This window comes from Zophobas morio, unplaced genomic scaffold (genome assembly GCF_036711695.1).
Source record: "Zophobas morio isolate AGI-343-1 ecotype UQ-CSIRO unplaced genomic scaffold, CSIRO_AGI_Zmor_V1 ptg000024l, whole genome shotgun sequence".
Lineage (NCBI taxonomy): Eukaryota > Metazoa > Arthropoda > Insecta > Coleoptera > Tenebrionidae > Zophobas > Zophobas morio.
The window spans coordinates 640689-668166 of record NW_026972129.1 but is presented as its reverse complement, the minus strand read 5'-3'; the positions used below and the strand labels follow the sequence as shown (position 1 = coordinate 668166).

Below are 27478 nucleotides of genomic sequence, written 5' to 3'. Positions count from 1 at the left end.
CATCAAAACAGCTGGCGCTTTTGAAGAGAACCTTTTAATAAAGCATTTAGATAACTACAAAGAACAAAACTTAACAATTGTTGATGAATGAAGTAATGAAATATTGTACGAATCTGGAGAAGTATTGCACTATTTTCAAGAATTGCTTAAAAAGACTGCTCTCAGCAGCTGTACAGTAAGTAAGCCGATCTTCAAAACTCCTACGCGTGTCGATCAGCATTTGAGTTGCAATCTGCAGACAATATTGCTGGACTGCTTGTTTCAGCGTTCTCTGTTTGTATAGCTGGTATTGTTTGAATACAGATGGTCGTGAAGAAATCTCCAAAGAAAAAATTTAGATCCGGCGAATGCACAGACCAATGTGTGCGAATTTTTCATTCCAACATTGGGGGAAAATACTGGTTCAAATAGACAACATTTATGAGAGCTCTATGGCTGGAGATTTGGTCCTGGATGTAAAAGACCTGGGACCCTACTCTTGAATTCGCTGAGTTTTCTCACTGGTGACAAAAGTCATGTGTTTAATTTCATTAATTTGAATAAGTGTCTACTCTTGACAACCTGTGAGATGATAAATCTCACCCAATCAGTTATTTCACCAAAATATGTGGCAACGCCGTGGGAATTAAAATGTATCGAACAAACGAGAAGCGAATAATTGACAAGTGACAAATTTTTTTGACGTTCGAGCGCAAAACTTTTAATTATTGAATACAATGAAAATAACGGAAATACAGAAAGACATCTTGGTCAAATTTGTGAAAAATAATCCAAATTTGACGCCTGGGAAGTTTTCTCCAACTTTTACAACAAAAAAGACAGAAGAGTTGTGGACAACTGGTGCGCGTGCTTCGGCTTGTTCTTCTTGAGGCCCATGCACATCGTCATCAAATAATCCTTAAAATAAGTTTCTGAATTGTTATCTAGACGATTTCGGTACTATCACGAATATTAATTTCTCCCAAATCTTCAGGCGGAGGAATGTTATTTTGAATGCACAAATTGTGAAAAACCACACAAGCGTTTATAATTTTTCCGGCTACTTCTGGCATATAATGTAACACACGATCTTTTAAACAACATCTGAATCATCCTTTCAATAAAGCATTGTATCGTTCTACCAAACTTCTTACTCTCTTATGTTGTACGTTAAAACGATACATAACGATGGGGGGAGGTACACTGGCTATATGGGTACAGTCTATGCATCCTATTACTCCAGCAAATCCGAAATCGTTACAAAATCTATAAGAAAATCTTCTAGGTATAATTGAAGCTCTTGGAAGTTTCTGGGAAACTTAACCATTGCATTTAAAATCTCTGGTCTATTCAATGCTTCTGTAACTTCTCGGACACTTCGGCTTACACTTTGTTGGAAAATATCGATATAAGGATTGTATCCAACATCTGTGTGATACCAGCATAAAAACGCAAAGCTGCAAGAACCTAAAAATTTTAGTAGAACCTGCATTCTTCTTAAATGTTTACTTTTTTTAGAGTACCTAATATACTTAAATGAAGGCAGTTTTGTGACAGACATACTTAGGTACCTGTGTATTTACAGCTAGATCAGTGGCGGAACTAGCATGAAATTCTAGGGTGGGCCAACGGTTGGGCCCTCAAAATCTTAATTGGGCACGCATTGCAGTGTTATATGTATAACCGCATAGAAGTGACTTACCCCTAATGAAGTAATATTCGACGATTGTTGTGAGTAGCATCGAATTCTTTAACAATATCTTCCATGTTTAAAGATTTTGCCACGGCAGATTCGACGTTGGTCACAGCAAGATGAATTAGTCTTTCATTGGTCATAGAATTACGCACACATGTTTTTAAACGTTTTAAAGTGGCAAAAGTACGTTCACATGCAGCACTGGATACTGGAATTTTAGCACTAATAACCCCTAGTTTGTAAGTTTCAATAAATGTAATTTTATAAATTTTTAACATGTCAAAAAGGTCCATTAATGTCGTGATTTTCAAATTTTTTTCATTTTCATACCTTGTCAACGTTGTTGGACGTTCATAAGTTCTGATTTCAACAAATCCAAATTACTTTGATAAAAAGTGACTAAAGGAGTTAAGGCGTCAAAATTTAAAAATAAAGTATTGCTAGGATGCAAAGCTGCAACATCATCTGTGGGCACCGGCTTCATTTGCGGGGACTAAAAAAATGTTGAGATTTTATTACAAAACAAGTTAAAAATTTACACCGGTATTTCTAGAAAAATTGAGGTGGGCACCAGGGTGGGCCGCAAAGTTTTTGGTTGGGCCATGGACCACCCTGCCCCCCCTCAGTTCCGCCACTGAGCTAGATCTGTCGATCTTAGTTTTGGTCGCATATATGGTTCCACCAAACTAACAATACTATAATTTAACAGTCTCTTATTAACCCTAAATAATTTGATAAATTGTTTTTCGGGCAATTCAGTTAAGGGATTGCCCGTACATCGCGAAGCAGGTTCCAAATCCTCAACATCTTCGTTTAAAATATTTTTCATTACAAAATCATCCAATTTTTAAAAAATATTTAATCACCAAAAAAAAAAAACGCACCAAAATAGTAACAGCACACGTTAAAATATTTCAGAATGTAAAAAACACACAAAAACATACAAATCTCTCCCAAAATGAGAAATCTCATCGAAAAAGTATCAACTGTTTAAAGTCACGCGTTTCCATGTGGATTTTCTCATCGCTGAGTTGAATCATTGTGTCAAGAGTAGACTTTTAAAAAATGTCACTAAAATCACGTCATTTTAGTGAAAAAAGTCACAAATGAGAAAACTCACTCGGTCAAGAGTAAGCTCCCTGCTGCAGATGCCGCACCCTTCGAGTCTTAGGAAGTATTTGCTGAGCTAGCATATTGTCCTACTTCTGAGCATTCATTCCGGATTCGATGAAAAAAAGTGCAATGACATGATGTCCTAGAAGCCCCAGTCATACACTGACAGTTGTACGCCATTGATAACGATACTCATGGACCACGTGAGAGTTGTGTAATGCTTAAATTTGATCGTTCTGACGATTATAACTTCCCTTAAGACCTAATGAACATTCGTCAGTAAAACAAATGTTCCTGAAAAATTCTCCATCAGCCTAGATTCTCTCAAGCGTTTCTTCGTAAAACTCCATACGTGAGAAGTAGTCCTCAGGCTTCAATTTTTTGTCATGATGCTTTTTGAAACTTCTATCCCATCTCTCTAAGATCCCTAGAAAACGTTGTGCCCACCTGATTTTATTTACTTTTTATCACCTTTGAAAATAAATGTAACTTTGTTTTGTGAAATATTATTTTTATTTTTGTTATTGTTAACAAAATAAACAAATAAAACAGTAATACAAAAGTTTCTGAATCCCAAAACACATTCGTAATAGAGAAAAATACTTTAAAATGTTGATGAATCAATGTTCTACATTTCTCTCTCAAAAATTTCTTGTAACGAACATGCTTCCAGGTGGCAAAATTCCATCCCTGCTTAACGAATGTAAAAGAATTGACTTCCAATCTTTAGTGATTCGAAAAAAAAGTGTGAAATTTACCCAAATTACCTACTAATTAAATTAACCGTTGAAGAACAAGCAGGCCCTCGCTTTTTCATCTAATCGCAATAGAACATAGCATAACCTAATAAAATATTTTGTTCAGTATGTGCATTTATTCCGTTTAAATTGACTAACAATAATCATCACACTGGATAAAATAATTCAGCTTGAGTTCGTTGATTTCTGAGAATAATTTCTAATTTCACTTTGACGTTTGGATTTTGCATGATTAATTCAAACACGCGATCGCCGAACTTCGATAGTGGGACGGAGCACTTCGCGACAAATCGGATCGGGCGCGAATTTCAAAATACGATTTTTAAAATCTTTTTACAGTGAATGAGCGCGATGCAACGATTTGAAAAAAATACTGGCCGATAGCCCTCTTCGACCTCCACAAAGGCATCGCTCAATAATAGCTTTAAAGTGATCTGGGGAGATATTATAAAATAAAAACCAATTCCCATGTTAATTCCCTATATCCAGACTTGGATGCGGCACCCTGTATACCTATAAACCAAAATTATGTTTCTTAAGTATATTGGCAGTCATGAAGGTCATTGTCTAAATACACTTTCATTTTCACCATGTTAATTATCCTTAGGGCAACCGTTATTACTCATGATCAATATTGAAAATCCATTGTTACGGCACAAAAATTCTGAACAAAATTACTATGCAATATATACCTACATAAAGATGAATTTCGTATTCATTTGGTAGGTTTCTTTTTGACAGGTCTATAATCAATCTTTCTTCCTCTCGCAGAAAAAAATTAATTATGATCTAATTAATAATAAAATCGATAATTAATGGAATTTTTGATAATGATAATGAGTAATTAATGAATACCCCGCGGGTAATTAGCATGGTGAAAGTGAAAGTGTAATTAGCGATGATCTTCACGACTACCTAGTTTACTACTGTTGAGAAAGCCAGATAACGTCGGAATTTGAGGTCTTTTATTACAATGGATCAAAGTTTTCCTGCGTGGACGTAGTTTTAGAGTGAGACTTGTTTGTTCTTATTCTTCCAACCGAGAAGTGCTATCAGGATTGGTGTTAGGACCTATACAGTTTCTTGTGTATATATCTAAGCTTATGTCTTTATTAAAATCATCTCATGCTTTTTACGCAGATGACGGTACATTGTTTTATTAAACAATCCTCTAACATTATTTAAAGCGATTTGTCTCCTTCATATAACTGGACGTCGGCATGGTTAATGGCTTTAAATTAAAAAAAATGTCGTTTTCTATTTGGGCAAGAACAATTCCAATATACCAGGGTAATTTGATAAATTGTTAGCCTGAGTACTTTTCACTGCACAAAATAAATTTTTATTACCATGGTAACAAACAACACCTTATTAGAAATGTCATTGTCAAATTTAATTTCTAAAAGTTCAAGCATTGCTGTGTAAATGTATTAATACGTACAATCGCTACATGTGTACAAGCAATACACCCCACAATGCAGGGTAGATGATGCTTTTCAAAAAAAAAAGTGTTAATCCAATGTCTTTTTGTCATTATGCATATACATCTGTAATAAGTACCGACCGAAGACGGTTGTAGTTCCTTTAGATTTGCAGGAAAACGAACCCAATTGTTTAATATTTAAGGTTCACATAAAGCATTAGCAACTTCTTTGATGGCCCGGCTGGTATTTGGCTGGCTCAAAGACACATTTATTTGTGCCAGTAATGTCCTGATAACTACCAAAACCAAAAAACCGAAGTGCTGTAAATACCTAAAATCCGCTAATACGTCATTTACAAATCCTTCCATTTATTAAGACCTTTACCTTATGATGAATGTTAATAGCGGAACTTCGAGATGCTTCTTGCATAAACGGTCGAATGGTTTCTATAATATTTCGCGCCAAGGCCTTACTTACGCGCAAATGTTTTCTAAATTTATTTTCGTCTAGTTATTCAAATGGATCAATTTGATGTTGTATTTGCAGTTCCCGAAGTGGACGCCCACCTGCTCTTCAGCATCATCAAGATCGTACATGATTTGATTAAACAATGCCAGATCCAATGGGTCCAACAGATCCATTATTCTAAAACTGCTTCTCTGTTTTGTTCACAGAATAAATTTTTTCAATTTTTCAACCTTTTATAAGTGCTTCCAATTTATTTAAACCACTTTGCAATAATTCAAATTAAGAAATACTTTTAAAAACCACTGTAACACTAAGTACACTTAGAACAAGATATGAACACGATACGTATTGACAATTTTTACAAACGCCTTCTTCAAAATTTCGATCCTTCTCCTGAAAAATACCAAGAGAAGATTTTCAGGAGATGGGAACAAGCTCGCAGTTTCGAAAATTCGGTCTAGCTAATTTCGTGAGAAATTACCTCTCATTACCTCCCTTTTCTCCCAATTTTGTGATTCCTACGATTCGAGAGTAAGCATCCTGGAGAGGATAAGAGACACATTTTTATCGTTTTAGTAAACGTCGTTCTCTCAAGATGGATTTAAATTTTCAAACCTGTTCAAAATATTTCCAACCGACACTCAGATCCTGAAGCAAAAGGCCAAGCATACGGACTTAAATTGATCATTTGTCATATTATCCTATACGTGAATTAGTTCCATACTATACTCTATATCAAAAACTTTTTTGCTAAAACTAATACATGACAATATTTTTTAGTACCGGGCCATCCAGAAGATATTAAGGTTGTTGTAAGTTCTTCGCAATCTTTGAAGATATCTTGGTTGCCACCCTTAGAGCCAAATGGTATTATTACTAAATATAATCTATATAAACGAAGTATGGATGGAAGGGAAGAAGTGGATCATATAAAACAAACTATATCAAGTCAGCATACAAGTTACGAAGTTAAAGGAGTTCAGTCACATATCGAGTACCAGTTTTGGGTAACAGCGTCAACTAGAATAGGAGAAGGACAAAGCTCAAAAGTTGTATCACAAGTGGCAACATCTCAAGGTAAGCATGTAACAATATTATTTTTTTAATAAGTATTGTTCCTATTAGAATTGTTTGATAAATTATCGGATTCAACTAAGTTGAACGCCCTTTTAAATAATAGTTTTTCAATGGGGTAATTAAAAAATTATATTAAAAAAAATAAAAAGATGATTTTGTAGCAATGTGGACTAAAAATAAAAAAATATCTTAAAAAATTAACTTTAATGTAAAAAATCCTTCGCTATCGGAAACGTGACGACTGCATGCCTATTATGTTTTCTTTTCGCAGTAGATTTCAAAGCATTCGGTTTTTTTTGAGTCACCCGGTATATGGAAATTCAAAAAATATAAATGGAATTATAAATTACAAGTACAGACTCATCATATTTTGTATATTCTAGATAGGATTTATTCGGCAAACTTTTGAGCTGACGTCATCAGTTTTTTGGAGAAGATAACCAAATATATTTTGACTAAAAATTTATTATGCTCTTTACAACCTTAAAACACCTGCAAGATTTCAAAACATTCAGTTCTGTAGTTCCTGATTAAATGAATAAAATACATTTACGCATTCATTATTTTTTTTGGGTCACCCTGTATATGCAAATCCAAAAAATATGAATGGAATGATAAATCACAAGAAGAGAGGCAAAATTTTGTGGTGACGTTATAAATTTTTTAGGGGGGTCGACCAAATACATTTTGATCAAAAATTTACCATGGTTATAATAATTTTAAAACATCTTCACGGTTTCAAAGCATTCGGTTTTGTAGTTCCTGAGTAACGGGCCAATTTCAAGTTGGTTTGCAATTAATTGATAGCGCCGTTGCTATCGTGATCTCGTAGAACTCTTAATACAAACCATTATATTTTTGCGAGGCTACCATAGCAACGCAGCTTGCAATTAATTGCAAACCAACTCGAAATTGGCCCGTAAATCAGTAAAATAAATTTACGCATTCATTAATTTTTTTGAGCCACCCTGTATATGCAAATCCAAAAAATATGAATGGGGTGATATATCACAAGTACAAACTCATCATATTTTGTACATTTTAGATAGGATTTATTCGGCAAACTTTTGAGTTGACGTCATCAAGTTTTTGGAGGGGATAACCAAATATATTTTGACTAAAGATTTATGATGCTCTTTATAGTCTTAAAACATCTGCAACATTTCAAAAAATTCGGGTTAACAGATTCAAAATTGAATTGCAAAATGTGGACGTTTCGGGTAAAAACTCAATTCGGACTCGTAAACTACATGCGTAGGACTATGTTATTTTGTACAATTTAAAACCCATTTACTATGTACAATTTTGAAGTGACGTCATCGCATTAGTGGTGGGAATGATTAGACAAATTTTGGTTAGCGTTTTACTATCTACATGATATTCCTAATATAAGTACAAAATTTCACAACAATCGCTCCAGTACTTTCGGAGATTATCTGTCTAATAAAAATCCGGGACGGCAGGCAGACGGACAGACGGACAGACAGACGGAACTGGGAGACCTATTTCTTCGTTTTCTAGGGGTCATGAAAGATCGAGGAAACGTAAAAGTAGAGAGTCGGCCGACTTACGCTTGGGAAGTAAAAACGTAAGGTCCTTGATATCGGTTGTCGAAACCATGCCTCGCTTTTTTTACATTGAAGCTCATCATTTTTAAAGAATATTTTTTAGTATATATTGCTCCAAAAGCGTATTTCTAGTTTTTTAAACTACTAGCTGACCCCGTGAACTTCTTTTCACCTAAAATTTAATTTTGAATCTGCAAAACCGAATGCTTTGAAATCTTGCAAATGTTTTAAACATATGATAAGCATAATACATTTTTATTCAAAATATATTTACTTATCCCCTCCAAAAAATTGATGACGTCTGCCCAAAATTTTGCCAAATGAATCCTATCTAAAATGTCCAAAATAGGATTAGACTATAATTGTGATTTATCATTCCATTCATATTCTTTAGTTTCGCTTATAGGGGGCGTCTCAAAAAAATTAATCACTGAGTCAATTTATTTTATTGATTGAATCAAGAATTGCAAGACTGAATTTTGAAATATTGCAGACGTTTGGAAGTTACTGTTTGACATGGTACGTTTTTAATCAAAATATACCTGTTTATCAAGTCTAAAAACTTGATGACGTCATCTTAAGATTTTGCCCAATAAATCCTATCTAAAATGTGCAAAATATCATCAGTATATTTTCGTAATTTATCATTGCATTCATTTTTTACTTCCCGAGCGTAAGCGAAGGAAGTATTGTAATCGAGTCCGTCGGCCGACTCTCTACTTTTAATTTTTTTGGTTTTTCATGACCCCTAGAAGACGAAGAAATAGGTCTCCCATTTCCGTCCGTCTGTCCGTCTGCCGTCCCGGATTTTTATTAGACAGATAATCTCCGAAAGTACTGGACCGATTGTTGTGAAATTTTGTACTTATATTAAGAATATCATGTGGATGGTTAAACGCTAACCAAAATTTGTCTAATCATCCCCACCACTAATGCGATGACGTCACTGTACATAGTAAATAGGTCTTAAATTGTATAAAATAACATAGTCCTACATATGTAGTTTACGACTCCGAATTCAGTTTTTACCCGAAACGTCCAGATTTTTGGAAAAAAAATCAAAATTTTAAAACAACATTTTGCAATTTAATTTTGAATCTGCTAACCCCAATGTTTTGAAATGTTGCAGGTGTTTTAAGGCTCTAAAGAGCATCATAAATCTTTAGTCAAAATATATTTGGTTATCCCCTCCAAAAACTTGATGACGTCAGCTCAAAAGTTTGCCGAATAAATCCTATCTAAAATGTACAAAATATGATGCGTCTGTGGTTGTGATATATCACTCCATTCATATTTTTTGGATTTGCATATACAGGGTGACTCAAAAAAATTAATGAATGCGCAAAATTTATTTTACTGATTTACTCATTAACTACAAAACCGAATGCTTCGAAATCTTGAAGATGTTTTAAAGTTATCATAAGCATGGTAAATTTTTTATCAAAATGTATTTGGTCGTCCCTCCTAAAAAATTTATGACGTCACCACAAAATTTTGCCGAATAAATCCTATCTAAAATGTACAAAATATGGTGAGTCTCTTCTTGTGATTTATCATTCCATTCAAATTTTTTCGATTTGCATATACAGGGTGACTGAAAAAAATTAATGAATGCGTCAATTGATTTTATTGATTTAATCAGGATTTACAGAACCGAATGCTTTGAAATCTTGGAGATGTTTTAAAGTTATTATAAGCATGGTAAATTTTTTATCAAAATGTATTTGCCCATCCCCCCTAAAAAATTGATGACGTCACCCCAAAAGTTTGCTGAATAAATCCTATCTAAAATGTACAAAATATGATGAGTCTGTACTTGTGGTTTATCATTCCATTCATATTTTTGGATTTGCATATACAGGCTGACTCAAAAAAATTAATGAATGCGTGAATTTATTTGATCGATTTAATCAGGAATTACAAAACCGAATGCTTTGAAATCTTGGAGATATTTTAAAGTTATTATAAGCATGGTAAACTTCTGTTCAAAATGTATTTGTTCATCCCTCCTAAAAAAATTGGTGACGTCATCCTTAAATTTTGCTAAATAAATCCTATCTAAAATGCAGAAAATATGATGAGTTTGTACTTGTGATTTATCATTCCATTCATATTTTTTAGATTTTCTTAAAGGGTGGCTCAAAAAAATTAATGAAGTCAATTTATTTTATTGATCAAATTAAAGGCAACACTTATTATTAGTATTACATTGGACCAACCCAATTTGGTAGACACAAAATTTTTTAAAGTTAAAACTCGGTTGAAACATAGCTGACTAGGTTCCGCGAATGTGGTATAGACATGTTTTAAATCAACCAATTGTGAATTCCACCGTCAAAAATTAAAATAAAATCCAAGGTTTTATATAATAAGCGGAAGTCGAAGCAATAAAACCGATGGTCGTTTTGTTTACAGTTTCTCTGTTTGACTCTCACGTATGCTGTTACGCCTGTCATCTTAAATTAAGAATGTTTATACATACACGATTTTCAGTTGCCTCTGATACGTATACGTGAGTAAATTGTTTCGTTATTTTATTGATTATTACAAATCAATATTCAAAACGACCCAATTCATTTTCCCGAAAATTTGGGAATATAATAATTTTATTCTTAGTATTACACTACATCTATCCCAACTGATATACGTGTCCTTGCAAAAATGTTGATGACGTCATCGCAATTTTTTTTTAAATTCCCACTACAAAAATGTAATGAGAAAAAAAACACAATAGGCATGCAGTCGTCAAGTTTCCAACAGCGAGGGAAGTACTGTCTAAACTCTTTAGACCAATTTTTTTTGGATTTGCTTTTACAGTGACTCAAAAAAATATTTGGATCAGTCAATTTATTTTAGTGAATAACTCAAGAGTTGTAGAAATGAATACTTTGAGATCTTGCAGACATTTTAAAGTTATTGTAAGCATGGTAAATTGTTAAGAATATTTATTTATTCCCCCCAAAAAATTGATGGAATGGCTGACTCGATTTTTGCAGATAATTTTGAGAATACAGTACAGTTATTTTTAGTATTACACTGCACCAATCCCAGGTGGTATACGTGTCGATCGTAAATGTTGATTAGGTCATCACAAAATTATGTGAAGAAAAGATTCAACTCGAAAATGCTGAATATGTTTCATTGTACTTTTGGTGCGAAGAAAGTTCTGTCGAAACAACGTTCGATCAATTTTTTGACAATGGTTGATATAAATAAAACTCAGTAGATGCTCATACTCGAAATACGAAGTATCTACTCTAATATCATATCAAAGGATTTCTAGTTTTTCTAAATGATGCTAATACTTCAGTAGGTAACAGTTGATGCTCAAGTATCATCTAGATACAACAAAAAAGGAAAACAGTGACAGTGTTCAACCATCAAGGCAAAAATCGAGTCACCAAAATATAAGTTAGTATGGGGTAGACACCTTGAGATGGGAATGTCTATGGCTAGTGTTAGAAAAAACGCACTGCACAATTTATGCATAAATAAAAGTTAATTATCTGAAAAGTTTTCGATATTCCCGCTCCTAATGTGTTTTTCAAACTGAATGCACCTTTTGACGACGTTCCACGTTCATGAAAGTCGCCATGTTTAGTTAAAATTCACTCTTAAGGCGGCCACACACAGAGGCAAGACTGTGCAGTGAAAAGTGTGCACGCTTGTCGTAAGTTAAACCCGTACTCTCTAATTGCACTCACAGAGAGAGGGAAGACTGTGCAATCAAAAGTGTGCACGCTTGTCGTAAGTTATTACAGTCAGACGTCTTTTAAAAATAGGACGCTAATGAATTAAAACTCAAGCGTGCAGCGACTTGTCTGCACACACACTGAGTTTTTAACGCGCAGTTATAACTGTGAACGCTAACAACAGACTTGACTGCACATGCCACATTCTTCCCCACACACTAGGAGTTTTAACTGTACCCCGTGGCACGTAGATTCAAGTCTTGACTCTTCCCTCTGTGTGTGTGGCTGCCTTTACAACGATCCTATTCGTTTTCTAAGCTGCTTTACAGACAACTCAATTATTTGCCAAGCCGATGCTCATTTTTAGATTAAATGCTCACAAAACGCGTAGATGTTCAATTTGTGTCCGGGGAAATACACTGTTTCCAAGCAGGTACTCAGTACATACAGTAGATGCTCAGGTATATAAGAGTAATAATGAAGTAGGTACTTCGTACTTCGAATATGAGTATCTACTCAGTTTTATTCGTATCACCCAATGTCTCGCTTCAATGTTTGATTATGTTGATTATGAGCACATCGCTGATCAACTTCCATTTCCGAATTACCCATGAAATAAATCATTGCGGTTTGCACCTGAGGTAGTTCGTCGCACATTTGATTGACTTCGTGGACCAATGTCAGCTTGTCGTCTTCTCGGCGTTGTAATGAACTTCATAAAACGACAGAATTATTTTCACAGTCAATCAAATCTGTAAATTTTGTCTTAAGAATTTTAAAATACTGAAAACTTGAAATTAAATCCTCGAATAACGGTAAAGTTTGAGGGTTTGTCGAAACCAACAAAATGAATATAGGTAAATAGAATGGCAGATCAAAATTAATAAGACACTTTCGCAATGTGTAACTAAATTCACTTTAACCAAGACTTTTCTTAAAATAAACGATGTTTTTTTTACGAAAAAACAAAGAACGATTTGAAATGCATTATACTTTTCACAATCGCACGGAAGAATTAGTTTTGTATGACACGTCAGTTAGACGACAGGTCCGTCAGGAACGCCAATTATTGAAATTAATTCGAAGTGGCGATTCCCATACAAAATTTTTAGAATTTTTTTTTTTAGACTTCTTCAGGCAATTTTTTTAATTTTTCTCTCCGTAAGAACCATCCTCGTACTTCAGCAAATATTTGAAAACAAAAATTAGCCGAATCGGTTGAGTCGTTCTCGAGTTATGCACTTAGCAACATATTTAGCGATCCATTTTTATTTATATAGGTAATCTTCTGTAGGTAAACAGAGAAAAATGTTGTGCCTCGGTGGGATTCGAACCCACATCTCTTTGCTTTCCGAGCAAGTATGCTAACCACTACACCACGAGACGACTTATCTATTCTCTGCTTACTGACGTGTTATTGTGCCGGCACAGTACTTCTGAAAGTGATTCTTTATTATAGATCGTAGAAAAAGTATATGACACAACTCTGGTGGTAAGCTAATTACGAACTCATATTACATCACTCGCTCGCTACGCTCGCTCGTGTATAAACTTCGTTCGTAATTAGCTTCTTACCACCCTCGATATATAATATACTATTTTCGTGTACTCAATAGAAAAGTGCGGCTTTAATTTGGACATAATTATAAAAAAGTGCTATTTTTCTGGTTAGTAGCGCACAGGTTATCTGAAAATGCCAAGATCTTCAGAATTATCCATTTTTCGCTTTTTTAGGTTTTTATTATTGATTATCATGAACAGACTCGTTGTTATGGTAACTGTGCACATTTAACGTGAACATAATTATCTTAAACAGAAATCTACTTTAGAAATTCTGTTCTAAATTTTCAAAAACTGAGTACGACAAGAAAAAGTAACCACTAAAAATAAATACATTGTACTATTGAACTGTAATCTACATCTTAATTAACAATTTTTCTTGGGGTGAAAATTGTTTTCATAGCTTGATTTTCGTCAAGATATGAAAACAAGTTCGTCGTTTTGTTTTTAAGATAAGCAATTTTTGTTTCTAGATCTTCTCTCTGTATATCTTGATCTGTATTTGTACTACGTAAAAAAACATAATTAAATATTGGATATACTACTACGTCTTCAAATAATCGTTTCCCTTGAGAAAGAAATATACATCATGCAAAAAAAAACGTGCAAACATAAAAGTTATCCTTCAAAAAAAAGCACTTTCCTTGACTAAATACAATAAATAATGTTAAATATACCCAACAGATTTACTTGTAGATTCTGTTTTATCATCCAAAGCAGCACTTGCGTTATTGGTTTCAGTGCTATAAAATAAATGAAAATATTAAATATTTGCTAAAAAAGAGTCCTATAAGATGTTCTTTGAAAACATTTTTTGTAATTGAATTTGTTTGATTTATATCAATATTCAAATAAAATAACCTGCTTAATTTCTGTGATTTTATCCCTAGAACAAATTTCTTTAACTAACTTGGCTGATCTCCAGACTTTAGTTTTTTTTTCCTTTTTTAGGAAGATAATTCAGAAGTTCGTGTTGCAAGAGTCCGAACGACAACAAGAAATAACCCATACTTGTCCCTTGGAAACGAATAAAATTGTATGTCTTTTTGAAAATGTCTTGATTGTTTATCGCTATTACACCCAAAAACGCAAATATAACGTATAGCCACTAAAACCATCTAAAAAATACGTGGAAGACAGAAAAATGTCGCAGAATACGCGCGAAATGCCTGTGTTTACTCACTGAGTGACGTCACTCCCCCACTCCGTACGTGCGCAATATCATACCTAGTATTTATTGTATCATGTGCCGCCACAGTACTCCCCCCCCCAGCGACACAGCCCGCGATCGTGCTGGGGTGCGAAGGAGATAGATGCTGGCGTCGCCCCTACCACTCTTACGTTCGTTGTTCGAACCCTGGCGGTGCTGCGGATCCCGAACACAGCGGGCACAGGGGGGTGGCACAAGGATGTTGCGTGCGTGTGTTGCCTGTCGGTGGTCACCAATGTAGGTAAGCAGACAAAAATGTTGTGCCTCGGTGGGATTCGAACCGACGTCTCTTTGCTTTCCGGGCAAGTATGCTAACCACTACACCACGAGACGACTTATCTATTCTCTGCTTACCGACGTGTTATTGTGCCACCACACTTCTTTAGTATGTGATACAACAAGTGATCAAATTCTTTTCGGCAATGCTTGCCATGTATTCATAACGAGTTGCCGTTTGACACGAAAATCACACGAATTCACAAAGTGGACGAGTGCGATTTTTCAAAGCAAACGGTAACGAGTAGATATGATCACGGCAAGTATTTCAGAAGAGTATCTAACCAAGAGTTGTGTTTAGCAAGACATTAGACAATGCCAATACAACAAAAATTACTAATGTCAGTATGACATTACGCACTGACATTTGTGTATAGTCTGTTTACAAATTAAGTCCAGTCAAATTAGCGATCAACCTCGGAATGAGAGGTAATAAGCTGAATTTTCGTATATACCTTCATTTTAGCGTTCTAAAAGTTGTCTCAAAAGTCTCATAAAATCTCGTGTCTGCGTCGTAAGTTATTCAAGGTCAAAGGTGAAGAAAAACAGTTTTTTGCGATTATCTCGGTTTCTATTGCTCCAATTATGTTAACATTTATTATCGTAATTGTAGAGCATAAAATTTGGGACAAATTTTATTTGAAACATTTTTTCATGCGCTCAATCGTTTTTGAGATAGAGGGCAGTGAGCGCACAGCGCTCATCCATACGTACTGTAATGCAATCAACCGTGAATATCTGTGAATACTACCTTTAATTTTGAATAATTTGTATTATTTATCAGTTAATACATTGCATTTAATAACATTTTACATATTTTCAATACATTCATTTAATGATAATGATACTTATTAAAAACTCTTTAAATGAAACACTTATTGCATGTATGTATATCTTAATTTATTGAAAGTAGATTTTAAGTAGAAAAATAACTAAGTACTTTATCTTTCAAATGTGTAACTTTTTATATATTAGATAATATATTAAACTTGTTATATTATTATATATCTAAAAGTTATATTAATTTTTTCAAAGTAAAAATTTAAGGAAGTAAAACGAGTTAATGTATTTTAATTTTATCTTTGTTCAGTACCTGTACATTTCTTACGATTGAAATTGAATTGCAGTGAAAATCTAGAAATCTTTAATAATTTAAAGAACAAAAGTATTAATTTTCTTCTTCTTCACCGTCATCTTCTGGACGTTCGGGAATTTCTGTTTCATCGTCATCATCCTCGGTGCCCTGAATCGTTGTTTCCAGACCTTCCAGTTATAATCATGATAGAAAAATAAGTATTTAAAACCTTACACATTTTAAAGATATATGTAAATAAATTGAGATATACAACAAATATTTCATTAAATGCGTTTTTAATTACACAAAGTAGGTAAGTATTATTCAGTGAATATGTTGAAAATATGTAAAATGTTTAAATACAATGTATTAATTGATAAATAATACAAATTTTTCAAAATTCAAGGTAGTGTTAATAGATATTCACGGTTGATTGCATTACAGTACGTATGGATGAGCGCTGCGCGCTCACTGCCCTCTATCTCAAAAACGATTGAGCGCATGAAAAAATATGTCAAATAAAATTTGTCCCAAATTTTGTGCTCTATAATTATGATAATAGATGTTAATATCACTGGAGCAATAGAAACCGAGATAATCGCAAAAAACTATTTTTCTTCATCTTTGACCTTGAATAACTTACGACGCAGACACGAGATTTTATGAGACTTTTGACACAACTTTTAAAACGCCAAAATTAAGGTATATACAAAAATTCAGCTTATTATCTCTCATTCCGAGATTGATCCCTTTATTATCCTAAAATGACTGGACTAATAATAGCTAGTTAAAATTTAGTTTTGCTCTAAAATGTTTTAAAAAGCAAGACTGAATTTAGTAGTACCACCGCTCGTGAAATTTTTATCGAATAACTTTCACTTTTAATTGTCGAATTTTCTGCAGTGTTTCTATCCCTTTGAAGTAATGCGTTCATTCTCAGTTGTATTGTCACTTATCAGAATCTACGAGTGGAATATTGTCGCATCAAGAATTTGTAGGCTGTCTGCGATTGGTCAGGTTCAGTTAAACTCAGCCAATTTACTGTTCAAATGTATATGCGTTGAATTGTCACTAGTAATATTCCGAATTTATGTCAATTTGTTGACAAATCAGGAGACAATTTGATTTGCACGAGCGGATATTTTGCAGCTGCTTCCTGAAAAAAAAATTGTGTATTTATCGTTCTATTCCAATAACATTAAAATATTAACGTAATTTACACAAAAATTATGAACTATTAAATATTTTCTGAAACTATATACAGGGTGTCCCAGAATTCGCGCCATTCCCGTGAATGACATGTTCCCTGTCCCGAACTGTGCCGTAATTCGCAAAAAGAATTTTCCAGGCTTTAACCGTGTGAGAACTGGAAGGCGATTAAGTTGACCAATAGAGAGGCTGCTTTTATATCCGAACGTTTCTATGTTCAAAGTTACCTATGCCAAGAACAAAAAATCGGGTAATACTAAAGTTGAATGAATTTTTTCCGAATCCCCCTCCGTCAACAAAAGGAAACAGAAGTGTGGTTATAAATTTAATCATTTTGACAATTGTTTGTCATAAACTGTCACGAAGTTTATCACTGATCTGAAGAGACGCTTCTGCGCCAAAGATGACTGATTAATGTACACAGAGACATCAAGGTTTACTTTAAGGCAAGTAGCATGGGACAGAAGTTATTTCTGCTGCCATTCTAGTTAAATTGTGTTTAACTGGGCTGTACATGTCATAAGAGAGGCTGTTTCATTTCATCGTAGGCAAATAATACATTTATTACTATTCTACATAGAGTAGCTACCGAAGAGCAGGTATTAGAAGTCATTTTCTTAGAGCCCCGTGAATAATCGTCGGCACCCAGACCAACATGTGTTTCACCGACTGTTACATCGAGCAAGAGAAGATGGATCTTTTCAACCTAGCCGGAAAGGCCGTGCTGGGGCTCCACGGAATGTACGTGTAGGTGCTGAAGAGCAAGTGTTAGAAAACATGGAAGCGGATCCTAGGAGAAGTGTCCTCTACGTAGCGCAAATGAGTGGATGCTCAAGATCGACCACTCATCGTATCCTTCAAGAGAGAAGACTGCATCCTTACCATTACACGAGAGTGCAGCATCTGCGACCAACCATTGTTGGAAAACGTTCCTTTGAATGTACGGCGGAATATGTGGTTTCAGCACGACGGCGCTCCTCCACATAATTCGATACTTGTACGACGAACATTGAAAAGAGTATCGTCATAGGTGGCAGTACTAACATCTGGCCTCCTAGATCTCCAGACCTTTCTGCTTTGGACTTTTTTTTTTGGAATCAAATTAAAAATTACGTACCTATATAGAGAACCCCTAGATATGTTAGAAGAACTGGAAGAGAGACTGCACGAAGCCTACGCTACAGTTACTCCTGAGATGTTAAATAATACACAACACAACATAATTCGACGAGCTAGAACTTGCATTGAAGTTAATGGTGGTCATTTTGAGCACATTGTTTAATAACGTTACAGTACAACGATTCCAGCCCATAGATTAATAGTATTGCTCTTGATATGCTCTCACGTTAGCGAAATGTGGATTTTCGTTTGCCCAGAAGTGCCAATTGTGCGCATTAAATATTCCTTTTCGGGAAAATCAACATTCGTCGGCGAAAAGAATGTGCCGTGAAAAATCAGGATTTAGTTCATTTTGTCGCAGTAACCATTTAGCAACATGCACTCGTCGCGCAGTCGGCTCGTCGCAGATGCTGCACTTTCGTTAATAGTAAGGATGCAGATTTTTCTCTGTAAGGATACGATGCATGATCGATCTTGAGCATCCAATCATTTGTGCCACTTGTTCTTCACCGTCTATGCGTATAATCCGTGGAGCCCCAGCACGGCTTTCCGAATAGGCTGAAAAGATCCACCTTCTTTTGCTGGATGCAACAAACGACGAAACACATGCTGGTCAAGGAGCCGATGATTGGGGAAAAGACCTGTATATTCGCGCACAGCAGTGGCTGCATAGGGTGTACATTCTCCAAAAATTAACATCATTTCCAAATATTCTTTATACTAGTATGAATAAGACATCAATAACTTAGTGGTATTGGTACTGATTTGTTTATAGTTTGTATTGTTCTTAAAAAAAATTGCAACTAAACGATTTTTGTTATAATTTTTATTCGTATCTTTTCAATCTCTAGAAAGTACTCACAATTTTAAAGAAACTGTTTTAAATCATCATGTGCAACATCAATATTATTCTTGAATAAGTCTCAGTTTTCAGTATCTCCCCCACATGATTGACACCACAGCAGATACCTATGATCTTAATACACCAGAGAAGTGGAGTCTCGTCTCTTTTTTCGTTGCTTAGACTAGGTATCAGCAACAAAGCTGTTCAGTAAAAATTGATACTGTTTATTGAAAATCATAAGCACCGATTAATCAAAAGCGATATTTATGTTTTAGTATACTTAATAACGTTCTTTGAATGGACATGTGGTACTCTTTTTTAGAAATAACGATAAACTTAATATCAGGCATATGATGCATGTTGAAAATGTACTAATTTTCGTTAAAAAGAACAACACATTATTCACGGGGCTCTAAGAAAATCACTTCTAATACCTGCTCTTCGGTATCTACACTATGTAGAATAGTAATAAATGTATTATTTGCCTACGATGAAATGAAACAGCTTCTCTTATGACATGTACAGCCCAGTTAAACACAATTTAACTAGAATGGCAGCAGAAATAACTTCTGTCCCATGCTACTTGCCTTAAAGTAAACCTTAACGTCTCTGTGTACATTAATCAGTCATCTTTGGCGCAGAAGCGTCTCTTCAGGTCAGTGATGAACTTCGTGACAGTTTATGACAAACAATTGTCAAAATGATTAAATTTATAACCACACTTCTGTTTCTTTTTGTTGACGGAGGGGGATTCGGAAAAAATTCATTCAACTTTAGTATTACCCGATTTTTTGTTCTTGTCATAGGTAACTTTGAACATAGAAACGTTCGGATATAAAAGCAGCCTCTCTATTGGTCAACTTAATCGCCTTCCAGTTCTCACACGGTTAAAGCTTGGACAATTCTTTTTGCGAATTAAGGCACAGTTCGGGACAGGGAACATGTCATTCACGGGAATGGCGCGAATTCTGGGACACCCTGTATATATTCAAATTTTTACACAACGTCCACAGTGAAAAGTGAAAATGCATTCTGGCCGGTTTGGCGAATGCTGTTCGAGCAAAACCATGTTGGAAATAAATAGTCTGAATCCAGTTAGTATTAACAAATCAGAAGGATTTGCATGGTAGGCATTTGAACATTTCTGTGAGTCAAGAAGATATGTTTTTGAAAAAAACATAACGGCATCGGAACTCGCTGTGACATTAAATATTTTGTCTTCAATATAAGACAACTTGATGGGGCAGAATATAAGGAAAGCGTAATGAATACTCTATGGAATACTGTCGCAAAAGGTCTGAAGTCTAATAAAAAAATAAGTAATTGTACCTTACAAAAATGGAACGTACTTTTTATTATTATTAATATTATTATTGTTTGTTATAGTGGAGAGCTCATAGGAGCTATTACACTCTTATGTGTTTAATTTTTTTAACAGGAATAAAATTTGTCAATACGGTTCCTAAAATCATTGAGATTTTCCGACGTTATAATTTCGTCCGGTAGTTTGTTCCAACAAATTTGCAGTTTCATGGTCACTGTCAGTTTGTGTGAGGTCAGGACGATATAATCTAAATTCTGTTTTTTCAGTTGATAATACACGCCATATGTATTTGAATAAAACTTTTGGATTTTGTAAATAAAAATTTGACATTAGTGCTAATATTCATCATTTTCAACAAAATTGGGAGGATCCGGGTGGGTTAGGTGGCTTTGTACCTGCCCGGTACACCTTGGGTCATGGGTTCGAATCCAGCTCTTCCTCTGGGTGTTTGTGTACGTCCCGTTTCCTATAATTGCTCCTCAGCCTGTTGGAAACCAAATTTAATAAAAATAAACAAGTAAAAATAAATGTCAAATCTGATAATTTTTCACTACTGCAAATGATCGATAATTTGCACTAGTGCAAAATTATCGCTGAAATTCAATTCTTATTGGTTCTTATGCAGAAATGTAAACGATTTCATTAGATCAATTTTTCTGAAGGAAGTATTCAGGAACATTTGACGTGAGCTACTTTTTATCGAACGTTTGTCATCTTGTACTCGGTCGACCCGACCCTGAGGACGGTTTCTGTTTTGCACAGACTCCTTTGCGGTTACATAAATGTCGATTTACTCGTCCGTGATTTATTTTATCAAGTTCAAATGTCGTCTTTCATTTTCTAACTTGAATCTAGAATCACACTTACAAGCTTTTGTCAGTGCAAAAACTTCAGAAGAGAATAAAAAACTTGTAATAAAAAGTTTTAGTAAACATCGGTGATAAAATATTTGTGCAATTCGAAGACTGTAGAACTATTCTACGGCAATGATTTTCTGAAAAATTTAACCAGTCAGTAATCGATGATCTGAACAGAAAAATTGTAAACGGTTGGAAGTTGTATTACGTCAATAAAGGATCCATCGGCCAAACCGTCAATATAGAATTTATTGAAGAATGAAGAAGATAATGAATCATGAAAAACAATACAGATACAGTTAAAGTTTGCGTAGAAGACTGGATTTACGTTTGAAATCCTAATTCAATCAAGGCCTAAATTAATGTGCCCTTCTACACATTTTGTGCAGTTCCAAAATGCATTTGTGCAGCTGAAAATGGTAAGCAAAATAACTTTTTCGCATTTTTAATACCCAGAGATCGAAAAAGAAATTAGTCAAAGTTGGCCATGCACGAAAAGCCGTTTGTCTTAGTTTAAAATAATTTTTTATCACGTTGACAGCTTTCATTTCGTTTGATAACATTGCAAATTACTTTTGTCAACGTGACGTTTATTAAAAAAATATAGTTTAAACTAAGACAAACGGCTTTTCGTGCATGACCAACTTTGACAAATTTCTTTTTCGATCTCTCGGTAGGTGTTTTTACTTCCCGAACGTAAGCTACTACTATTGACGCCGGTTCATGTGTTCACCGAAAAGAATCGAGGAATTTGTATGATTTTGTTCGTCTAGTTGGATTCTCAAGAAACCCTAGATGTGCTGTTTTGCTGTTTACAATTTATCACGTACCTGCTTAACAATAACACTTCTTAGTGATTTCGAAAATGTGCACAACAAAAATGTACGAGTCGTACTTGCAGAGTCGTACTGCGTAGAGAACTGATATCACTTTGGTTTTTTGTTGCACTGGCAATGCGCTGTGACTAGTTTTCTTTTGTACTATGAGACTATGACAAGTATTATTTACTTTATTGACGTCATCACAAATTTTTTATTGGTCAAATTAAGAACGAGTCACTCCATTTTCTCAAACATGTGAGAATACACAAGTCTTTATTTAATAATATTATAATAAGAATTATAATAAAATTTAGTAGGTACGTTTTGTTCGATTGCGGCTTAATAAATTATTTTAGTCCTCCGCTTTGGGAAGATAACACACAAACTTTTGTGAGGCCCCGGGTAGGTTAAGTAGCATCGTGCTTTTCCGCTAGACCTTGGGTTGTGGGTTCGATTCCCGCCCTGCTCTGGGTGTTGTGTACGTCCCCCGTTACCCTGTAACTGGGCCTCCTGCCTGTAGGGTAACGTAATTGAATAAAATAAAAATAAAAAAAGTAATGTACCTTTAAACAGCTACATATCAATTAAAAAACTCATCAAGTTGACGTTGCTTTATTGATACATTGACAGCCGTCATCGATTAAATTTGAGGTTCATTGTAGACATACTTCACAATGTTTACAAAAAGTCAAAGCCAACTTGATGATTTTTTACTTCCTGAGCATAAGCAAAGAAGGTATTATAATCGAGTCCGTCGGCCGACTGTGTACTTTTACGTTTTTTCGATCTTTCATGATCCCTAGAGTAGGAAGAAATAAGTCTCCCATTTCCGTCTGTCTGTCCATCTGTCTATCCGTCTGTCTGTTTGTCTGCCGTTACGTATTTTTACTAGACAGATAATCTGTTGTTGTCAAATTTTGTATTTATATATATTAGAAATGTCATGTAGATGGTAAAGCCAAAATTTGTGTGTCTTTCATTCTCTTTCAACTCTTCTTTAGCTGATCTAGCATCGTTAACAGCTTCTGCAACGGGCACTGCGCCACCACCTAATGATCCCAGAGCATCTAAAATGCTGAATATCGGTCGCAGAGATAAAAATCTACCATTTTCGGTATGGGTATTATACGACGGTGACGAATAGGTATCACCATCTTTTTCCATTTTGCTGATTTTACTGCGGTCATAGCAACTTTTACCGTATCATTCATTCTTAAATGTCTTCTTTTTTTAAGCAAATCTGGCTGATTTTGTTAAATCCTTAAAATTTATTCTTTTTCCACGTTTACATTTTTTACTTTTGACTCAAGAACACATACCAAGTTTTATTTTAGCTTTCATAGCAGCCGTAATACCTAAAGCAGCAGCTTTTTCACCCAAAAAAAAGCGTCCAACGAACGTAGCTTAAGTTTCGCTTTATCGAATAGACCCTTGTTCGCTTTATATATTCTAAGTTTTTGGGTTTACTGCAAGAGATGTCGTGAGTTCTGCATCCCTCACCAGTTGGTTTCTGCCTCGGTCTTCTCTAGCTCGTTTTTCTAATTTGGTTCATGGTCCACAAAAATTATAACCGGGAATGTGAAGTTCAAAGTGTAATTTGTTAATAATCGAATTTACGATTGCACGTCTGCAGTATGCCTTTTCTATACGTCTTACTATGACTTGTTTCTTTTTTTTTTGGTGGGGGGGGGGAAAGACCACCATAATGGTTCTTGGTCTCTTCTGCGGCCTACGGTGGTACTGGGGGAATGGTTACCGCCCTAAAAGCCCCCCTTCTTCTATTCGGGTACCACGACATTGTCCCATGACGCGCATCTCGGTAGACACAGCGGGAGCTGCGCTACCGAACTCGGTTGAGCTATTGATTGTCTAGGAGTTGGTCCCCATCATCGGTTTTTCCTTGCGGTTCCTGTGGCCGGTGGAGATCTGAAACAGAAAAAGGGCGCTATGCGCTGGCGTTAGATGCCCAACACCTTGGAGGCGATGCGGACGGGGAGTGGGGGAGGCTGGGGAAGGCCGGTCGGTGGAGACGGTAGGTGGTGTTACTTGCCGATTTGGTCATCAAGCAGCGCTCTACGAGGCGGCTTGCCACTGGGGGGGGGGCTTTTTCGTCGAACTCGTAGTCGAGGGCTTCTCGCACCAGGGGGTTGGGGTGTTCTTGAGTTTTTCTGAGGGATCGGAGGGCGATTTAGTGCAACTCCTTCAGCGGCGGGAGGCTGGCCTCTCGGAGCAGTTGGGGGTTTCTGACGAACCAGGGGGCTTTGAAAACCTGTCGGAGGGTTTTTGTCTGGATGACTTCCAGACGGTGGAACTGTGATTTGGACGGTTGGTAGCTCCAGGCCACTGAAGCATAGGACATGGTGGGGCGAATGATTGTGCGATACAGCAACAACTTGTTCCTGATCGACAATTTACTGCGCCTGCCAATTAGCGCAGACAACGAACACTTTATCTTGTTCGTATTGGCTACGATGTAGTCAATATGAGGGAGAAAAGTCAGGCTTTTGTCAATGATGACACCTAGGTATTTTGCTTGGCTCCGCCAAGGAATGACCCGGTTAAACATCGTGACATTTCCTGCTGGCCCAATACGTCTTTTCGAGATAAGAAGCGCCGTGCTCTTTTCTGGATTGACTGTAATGAGCCAACGTTTGCACCAATCCTCCAGCGCTTCGACGGCCCCCTGTAAGTAGGAGGTTACGAGATGCGGCGATTTGGAGCGTACAAGGATAGCCGTGTCGTCTGCGTAGATGGCGAGGCTAGTTCGAGGGGGTTTGGGTATGTCCGCGGTAAAAACCGCGTACAGGAGCGAGGAGAGCGCCGAGCCCTGGGGGACTCCGGCGCTAATTGGATGTTCCGCAGATAAAGCGTGACCAATGCGTGCTTTAAACATGCGGTCATCCAAAAAGGATTGAATCAGCTGCACCATCGCCAGCGGCACGCCTGCCAGATGAAACTTGTAAACAAGTCCATCATGCCAGACGGTATCGAAGGCTTTGGCAACGTCGAGAAAGATCGCGCCAGTCAATTGTTTCCATTCAATTGATTTTGTGGCGAAGTCTACTACTCGGAGGAGTTGATCGGAGGTGGAGTGTTGGGGGCGAAAGCCATCGGGGATGACGCCTAGATCGTTCACGATCTCGGCTAGTTGCTTCCGAATCACTCGCTCAGCGATTTTCCCCACGGACGAGAGGAGGCTGATGGGGCGGTGGTTTTCCGGAAAAATATGATTTTTACCGGGTTTCGGGATGAAGATGACGTGGGCTTCTTTCCACCTAGCTGAAAAGAATCGGAATTTGAACATTGCATTAATGATACCTGCTAATGCGACGATGGCTTCGTCGGAGAGGTTTTTCAACGCTTTGTTCGCCATCTGGGCCTTTCCTGGGCTTGAGGAGTCGGATGATTTCTCGGATTTCTTCGGGATGGGTTTCACGGATCAGCTAGTCTTCGTCGGGTTCTGTCCATCGAATTTCTTCGACGAGGTCCAGATGCTCGTCGTCGGCATCAGGGTCAATGTTCGTCTGGCATTGGTTTTCCAGACTGTGAGCGAAGGCGGCGGCTTTGTTCTCATCTGTGAAGACGATGCCGTTGTTCGCGCTGTGGATCGGTGGAAGTGGTCTTTTGTCGCTTCTCAGCGCTTTGGCCATTTTCCAGGTCGATCAGTCCACGGTGTTGAGGGATTCTAGTCTTTGTTCCCACTGCTCGTTCCTAAGGTTGAGCAGTGCTTGCCGGACTTCCCATTGGAGGTGGTTCGCTGCAGTCCGGGCGGCTTGTTCTCCGGTTCGTCGTGCAGTTCGTCTGGCTCTGTTCTTTTCCCTGATGAGGTTCTAGATACGCTGTGGTGCGTGCAGGGTGCAACCCGGCATCTTGGGATCTCGGGAATTCCACAGGAAGTTCGTCTCGTTGACGAGGATCGCATCGAGCTGGCGGTCTTCCATGAACTCTTCGAGTTCAAAACGCCCGCTCCGGAGTGAATTGGCATTCCAGAAGGCGATCTGCAAGGATTTAGCAATTAGTGGTGTACTACCCATCTAATTTTTTAAAAGGAGGGGAAGGAATGCCGCCATTTTCTCCGCCATGGATTGCGAGTCCTTGGCGGCAGCGATGGCGGTCATCAGCTGGGTTTTCTGGAGCTGGAAGTCGGCCTGCTGGCGAGCCCTGAGGACGACCTTCTTGGGGACGGGAGCGGCTTTGGGGGTGGCCTTGGGGGGGCACCGCGTTTGGGAGCGGTCGTCTTCGACGATGCGGAGGGCTTCTTGGAAGTCTTCTGTTGCTGTGGCTTGGGGAACCTTGGGCACCCCTTGTAGCCGGCCGGGTGTGGCCCGCTACAATTAGCGCATTTGGCAGGCTGCTTGCGCTGCTTCTCACAGTCGCTGGTCTGATGAGCATTTGACGTAGCGGTGTTCAGCCCCCTGCAATGACGCTGGGAGTGGTGGAATCGCTGGCAGCGGTGGCACTGGGCAGCGTCCTTTGGTTTGTGGGGCTTCTCCACCTTGACAGAGAGGCCGCAAAGTGTCTTCTCCTCGAAGATGTCGGCCTGCTTGCACATGGGCATCTCGGCGAGGACGAGGGGCATCGGGCGGTCATGGCGGTTCATCCGACTGACGGGATTTGTTGGAAACCCAGAGACTCTAGGTCTTCCAGCACCTCCTGTCTGGCAACGCCTATGGCGATGCCACGGATGACAACGCGGAGGGTTTTTTACTCCGGGAGTGTGAAGGTGATACGGCACCTTCAGGCTGTCGAGTAGCTTGACGAAATTTCTAAAATCGCCAGCTTCGACGGGTTGAACTCTCACTCCGTCCGGAGTGCTCTTGGCTTTGGAGTACCGGATGGACTTTTCAGTCATCCGGCCGGAAATCTCCGACCATCCTCGGCCGTCACGCAGGATTACTGGTAGAATCCTGCTCTTCGCGGTGGTTGGGGGCCGTGGTGTCACCACGGGGATGTCCGTCTCCATGGTCTGGGTCTGGGGCTCGGGCCGGGGATGGGCGGGGGTCTCGTCGACGACGGGGGTGGTCTCGGCGGTGGTGGCGGGCGTGGCCCTGGCGGTGTTCCGGTGTAGGCGTGCCTGGGGCTGGAGCTTCTTTTGCTGCTTGGCAGCAGGGGGGCTGTCTGGGGCTTTTTGGTCTTCTGCTGTTTCTTGCCAGCAGCAGATGGGGCTGGCTTCTCCGTGGCCGGGGGCTTCGCTTGTGGCTTGGGCACCACGGTCGGGGGCGGAGACGCTATCTTCGGCTTTTTGGCCGAAGTGGATGAAGTGGGGGCTTTCTCCTCGCCGCTGAGAGCGGAGAACATGTTGCCAGTCGTAAAGACTGGCTCGAGGGTGGGGGTGGCTGACCTTTTGGCGCCTGGAACGGGGGCTCCACGAAAGGAGATTCCAGGGGGGACCTCGGCGGATGTGACGT

The 27478-nt window shown here is 37.7% G+C and overlaps 1 protein-coding gene across 11 annotated transcripts in view; it reads left to right on the top strand.

Annotated features, from left to right (window-relative positions):
- The window catches only part of Dscam2 (Down syndrome cell adhesion molecule 2), a 956598-nt gene that overhangs the window by 466781 nt on the left and 462339 nt on the right, over positions 1-27478 (top strand). For 10 of the 11 annotated variants that reach the window (XR_010281598.1, XM_064064644.1, XM_064064647.1 and 7 more), the window contains one exon: positions 6219-6515. Coding sequence is in view for 10 of the 11 variants with exons in the window: in XM_064064644.1 (XP_063920714.1) it covers positions 6219-6515 (297 nt within the window). In the remaining variant the exon portion in view is untranslated. Of the gene's footprint in view, positions 1-6218; positions 6516-14286; positions 14358-27478 lie in introns of those variants that run through there. The other variant, XM_064064650.1, reaches the window with a different exon arrangement.